The following is a 6,359-nucleotide window of genomic DNA, read 5'->3' on the forward strand; positions in this document are numbered from 1 at the left end:
CCTGGGAACCCCAATTAAACAATGCAATAATAGGCTATGTGGGCTAAAAAGCTACCAAAACCCCAGAACACATGAATAGTTAAACTCTAACTCTCTCTCTCTCTCTCTCTGTCTCTCTCTGTCTCTCTCTCTCTCTCTCTCTCTCTCTCTGTGTCTCTCTCTGTCTCGCTGTCTCTCCCCCCCTCCTCCCTTCCCCCTCCCACTCCCTCTCTGTTGAACTGACCACTTCATAAACTGGCTAATGTCAGATCATAACTCAAAACTATAATCATAACTCTTAACTATAGTCAACATATGATTAAAATGGAAAATTCTACCCTAAATACCTGTAACTACCATCACAACAAAAAGTCTGAGGGGGGAAAAATTGAAGATGAAATACAGGTTAATTTCAGTCCAAAAAATGCAAGAGAAAAATGCCCTCAAAGAAAAAGATTGTCCCAGACAGAAACCTGCGAGGAGGGTAAGACTACAGCAGAATGGGCAGTAGAGCTGCCAGCCCCTTGGGCATAAAGTCTAAAAAAATGAAAGCCATCCAGCAACTGACTAAGGATGAGTATGAGAGTGCAGGTTCCTAAGAAGGACAGAAGTGTCTGACCCCGGGAAATGGAGTTACAGTTACTTGATGTAAGTGCTAGAACTGATCTCAGGTCTCCTCCACGAACAGGAAATACTCTTAACTGCTGAGCCATAGCCCTTGCCTTGTGTTTTTGAGACAGGGTCTCTCAGTGGTACCTAGGTTCCACAGCGTGGGAGAAACAACTCCAGCAGGTATCATGAAAAGTGACACACATACAAACACAAATAATAAAAACAAACAAAATCACTGTTGGGATTTTTGTAGGGAAAAAATTAAAACTAAATATTTGACCACTGATAAATTTTAAGTTTTAACAAAATTAAGTCTTTCAGTACATAAATACAGGAAGTCTAGTCTTTTCTTTCTTTCTTTCTTTCTTTCTTTCTTTCTTTCTTTCTTTCTTTCTTTCTTTCTTTCTTTCTTTCTTTCTTTCTTTCTCCTCCTCCTCCTCCTCCTCCTCCACCACCACCTCTTTTGAGTCATCTCCATCCTTCTCTTTTGAGACATGGTTTATGTAGATCTGGTTGGCCCAGAACTCAACTCTTTCTTTACTTCATTTGTATTGGGCAATAACTGTAACATTCCAAGATGTGTATACATGATGTGAAAAACTAAAATTTTGGGTGAATTAGTCAACAAGTCATATACATATATAATGCAATGACCCCCAAATAAAACTACGTGTCTGCAAGTTGGCTGGCACAGTCCTCAAAACTGATTTTTTATTTTATATAATTTCTATATTGGAGACTGTGTCACTCCAGCTGGTTTGGAACTTGCCATGTAGAAAAGGCTGGCTTAGAACTCAGAAATCTACCTTCTTCTGCTTCAGAGTGCTGGGACTGAAGGCGTGTGAGACCACACCCAGTTCAATATTGGTATGCTAAACACTACTAAGGTGTTTACATAGAAGTGACTGAAGCTTTCCATAGCTTACCTGCCACAGGAGGAACAGCACCACAAAAGCGCACTGTTGCGTATTCTCCATTAACTTCAACTCTTCTACCAACGACATCTAATGGCAAAATGTCACTCATTATAAGACAGCAGGAATCCACAATAGGAGCTCTAGGGAGGAAAACAGGAAAAATGAACAAGAACTTAATTAGCAAAAATTGTAGTCTAGGCTGGCCTCAAGCTCTTTTTTTTTTTTTTTTTTAAGATTTATTTATTTATTTATTTATTATATGTAAGTACACTGTAGCTGTCCTCAGACACTCCAAAAGAGGGAGTCAAATCTTGTTACATACGGATGGTTGTGAGCCACCATGTGGTTGCTGGGATTTGAACTCCAGACCTTTGGAAGAGCAGTTGGGTGCTCTTACCCACTAAGCCATCTCACCAGCCCTGGCCTCAAGCTCTTAAACTACATATAGCAAATTCTTCTGCCTCTGCTACTCAAGTGCTGGGATGACAGATATTAGCCACTACACCCAGCCAAAGTTTCCCATCCCAATCAGGGGCTGAAGAAAATGGCTTACTATGTAAGGTGCCTGTTATACACACATCAGGACCTGGGTTTAGATCCCCAGAAAAAGCTAAATGTGACAGTATACACCTATAATTACGGAGTTGGGAAGAGGAAACAAGAGGATTCTTTTGGCTTACTGGCTAATCAGTTTTGCCAACTGGTGAGTTCCATGTTTAGTGATCATCCCTCTCTCAAAAGGCAAAATGGAGAGTGATAGAGTAAGGCAGAGTAGACCTCTGGCTCCCATGTGTACACACACACACACACACACACACACACAAAAGAACAATGGACCTGGAAGATCTAGCTGAGTTGGTCTGTGCTTGCCTAGCATCCACAAAGCAGAGTGTCTCATGCCTTTAATCCTAGCAGTCAGAAGCCAGCCTGAGATACATGAGACCCTAGCTCAGGAAAAGAGTAACAAAAAATGAAAAACTCAAATTTGAGGTATGATGATATATTTATAGTTAATATCCCTTTTTTGCTTTTTCTTTAAGACACGTAACCCAGCCCAGGCTGGCCTCAATCTCACTATGTAGTTAAGGGGTGGGTATTAAAATCCACTTAAGTGCTAGGATTACAGGCACCTGCCACTCTGCCCAGTTTATTCTGGAGGCAAGATCTCTCATATAAGCCAACCTTGAATGCCTGATCCTCCTGACCCAGCTTCCAAAGTGATGACAGCATTACAAACGTGCCACATGCTCAGCTTGGATATGACTTCCTTCACACTTTAGTCTTTTGGGAGTAAGCACCAAGATGGTCAGACTTCCAAAAGCCATGTTTTAGATATACCAGTAGCAGTGTAGGTAATCCATAGAATGAAAGAGGGGCAGAGACCAGACAGATGAGGAGTTTATTTTATTTATTTATTTATTTATTTATTTATTTTTGGTTTTTCGAGACAGGGTTTCTCTGTGTAGCCCTGGCTTTCCTGGAACTCACTTTGTAGACCAGGCTGGCCTCAAACTCAGAAATCCACCTGCCTCTGCCTCCCGAGTGCTGGGATTAAAGGCGTGTGCCACCATGCCTGGCAGAGAACTCTATTTCTAGAATTCCACAAACAGGAGAGCAAGGAGTTATCTTGCTAGAAACTCACAGCTTCTTGTTATTAGTCTGGGACTGCTGACCAAAGGGAATATGCATTTAATTTTTTGATAGCTAATATCAAATGTACTTTTATAATGGTTGTTCCAATGTATAGTCCTATCAGGAGAATATGAGATATGAACCCTTGTATCCTAACAACTTTGCCTACAAAGAACACCCACAAAGTTTTAGCAGTGTATGCATTTTGTTTGTTTTGTTGTTTGTGGGGATCAAATCCAAGACCTGAGGCATCCTAGAAGTGCTCTGGTGCTGAGTGAGATCTGTAAGCCATGTATTCCATCCAGTGATAACAGAAGATGAGCATCTGGTCAGGTTTCCTTTTCCCTGAACTACCCACTTACATATCTTGCTCATTTTTCCTTTTGTTTTAGCAGGCTTTTTTTGTTGAGTGAGTGTGTTTTGCATGTGTGTGTGCATGTGTATGTGCATACGCACATGCTCAAAACAGGTTCACTAGGGCAGCTAGGCTGGCCTTGCGCTTGTTTTGTAGCTGGTGATGACTTTGAACTTCTGATCTTCCTGCTATCACCTTCCCTGTGCTGAGATCAGACCTGTGCAGACTTAGGTGGTACCAGAGATGGTGCAGGGTTTTGTTCATGTTAAGCAAACACTGCATTCACTGAACCACATCCCTAGGCTCCATTGTTTGCTTTTAGATAAGATCTTACTGTGTTGCCCAAGCTCGCCTTGAACTCCTGCTTCAGCTTCCCAAGCCACTCACTGAAAACTCTATGTACCACCGTACTCAGTTGTTTCCTGTTCCTGATAGTGAAGTGACCGTACTTCCTTAAAACAATTTGCAAAGAAAAACATGGAATCAAGAGCTAGCTCTACAAATATGTTTACAACTGAATTATTCATTAACACCCCTAAAATGAGGGGAAAATATCTAAGTGTTCATCAAAATGAAGAGTGTGGTAAATACACCAAAACGTGTGACTCGACCTTAAGGACAGACACCAAATGATCCTTCTATGTAGTATCTAGGCCTGTAAAATTCACAAAGACAGCTGGATGTGGTAGTGAATGCTTCTAACCCTACACTTGAGAGTAGATCTCTGCTAGTCTGAGGTCAGCCTGGTGAACACTACAAGTTTCAGGCCAGATATGGCTACATAGTAAGAACCTGTCTCGCCAGGCGCGGTGGTGCACGCCTTTAATCCCAGCACTCGGGAGGCAGAGGCAGGTGTATTTCTGAGTTCGAGGCCAGCCTGGTCTACAGAGTGAGTTCCAGGACAGCCAGGGCTACACAGAGAAACCCTGTCTGGAAAAACAAAACAAAACAAAAACAAACAAACAAAAAAAAGAGTTAGCACTCGACAGGTCAAGGATGATTCAGGGCCAGGTCAGTCCGGACTCTGGGGACCACTTTAAAGATTAGTCTACAGAGTAAAACCGCAAAGGAATGAGGTTATCTTACTTTCTTAAAAAAAATCCCTGTAGATTCTTTGATGCTAAATGACAAGAAAAAACTGTGAATAGTAGTTAGGGAACAGTAATCTTACGAGAGACACTGCCATTTTTTTTTTTTTAAACAGGTGAGTGTTGTTAAGAAATGGCTTGAAGATCTGGACATATTTTGACTGTCAGAGAATTAGCTGATATGAACACATAAAAATGCTGAGTCATAATGACTCTGAAGGTTTGGGCTGAACAAGTGTCTCAGGAGACGATTGGGATAAATACAATAAGCCAGTAAGTCTCACAGCAAAGTCCTGCCAGACCCACAGGCCTATAACCGCAGCTATTCCGGGGCTGAGGCAGGAGAATGAAATATTAAAGATCAGCACAGACAAGACCCTACCATGGCTGGGGGTAGAGTTTAGTGGTAGAGCAGTAGCCTAGTATAAGGGAGGCCCCAGGACAAAAAAAGAAAAGAAAAGAAAAGAAAAAAGAAAACGAAGAGGAGAAAACTAATAATTCTCTTTAGGGGAGTAATGGGAAGTGTACCAGCTCCAGCATCAAGTTGCTTTCTGTGGTCTCCTTCAACAAAAGCAAGTCAAAAGCCAGTCTGAGGAGACTGATGACACTGGTAACCAAAGGTGGAGTAGGTATTGCCTTCAATATTAAAAGAAGCCAACCTCTAGAGAATCTGATTCCTTTACATTGTGACCCAATTATGAACAAAGAAAAAGTCCTCTTCATGGACCAATACAGAACACCACATTCCTTCTCCATGATGCACTGAAGATGAATCTGATTTATAACTGAGGTGGATGAGGGTCAGGAGGCCGATTCAGAAATCCTGCAGCACATAATAAACAAGGAGGAAATGGTCTGGCATGACTGACTCCGGTGGTCTCAAGGCCACTGTGGAAGAAGTTTTTCCACATCAGGGCAGATTTTGATCAGTAACTTAACCCTCTGAATATTTTTATAGACCCTAATAAAAACTATGATTTATAAAATTGTCTGCATTGGGGTGTGGTGGCCCATACCTTTAAGCCCAGAACTCTAGAGGCACAGGCAGTTAGTTCTCTGTGAGTTTCAAGCCAACTTGGTCTATATACTAAGCTTCCAAACAGCCAGGACTACATAAAGACATCTCTAAAACCAAACCAAAACAAACAAAAGTTCCAGGAATTAAGCTGTGGTTACGACATCACCCATAACATAAGCACAGAGAAAAATTAAAACTAGGGCTGGAGAGATGGCTCAGTGGTTAAGACAACTAGCTGCTCGCCCAGTGAACCCAGGTTCAAAACCCTGCGTTCACATGGCAGCTCACGACTATTTGTAAGTCCAGTCTCAGGAGAGTCAATGCCCTGTTCTGGCCTCCTGGTGCACTGCATACATGTGGTGCACATACATACCTTATATACACATACAGATAAAATGAAAATTAATCTTAAAAAAGAAAATTTAAAAGCAATGACATAAAAAGCTAGTAGAAAACATCAATGGATAGCAGACCTGGCTTACTTTCACACCAAACAAGACAACAGTCTTCTCATTAGCATTTATAAAACCCTGTTGTCTCAACAAGCCTGTTTCTTTGGGGATGACTAAATCATATACCTTAATTTTGGATTCAACTACAGTTCACAGACCAATTCCCAAATGGTAGTAAACTCTTTTTTTTTTTTTTAAAAGATTTATTCATTTATTATATGTAAGTACACTGTAGCTGTCTTCAGACACTCCAGAAGAGGGCGCCAGATCTTGTTACGGATGGTTATGAGCCACCATGTGGTTGCT

General features: G+C 41.4%; 1 protein-coding gene across 1 annotated transcript in view; it reads right to left on the reverse strand.

Moving 5' to 3' along the window:
• Tbce (tubulin folding cofactor E) overlaps nt 1-6,359 on the reverse strand; it is a 36,166-nt gene that overhangs the window by 25,874 nt on the left and 3,933 nt on the right. The window contains exon 2 of the mRNA XM_029547679.1: nt 1,518-1,648. Coding sequence (XP_029403539.1) covers nt 1,518-1,617 — 100 coding nt within the window. The 5' untranslated portion in view covers nt 1,618-1,648. The remainder of the gene's footprint in view (nt 1-1,517; nt 1,649-6,359) is intronic.

Source organism: Mus pahari, chromosome 16 (assembly GCF_900095145.1).
Source record: "Mus pahari chromosome 16, PAHARI_EIJ_v1.1, whole genome shotgun sequence".
Classification (NCBI taxonomy): Eukaryota; Metazoa; Chordata; class Mammalia; order Rodentia; family Muridae; genus Mus; species Mus pahari.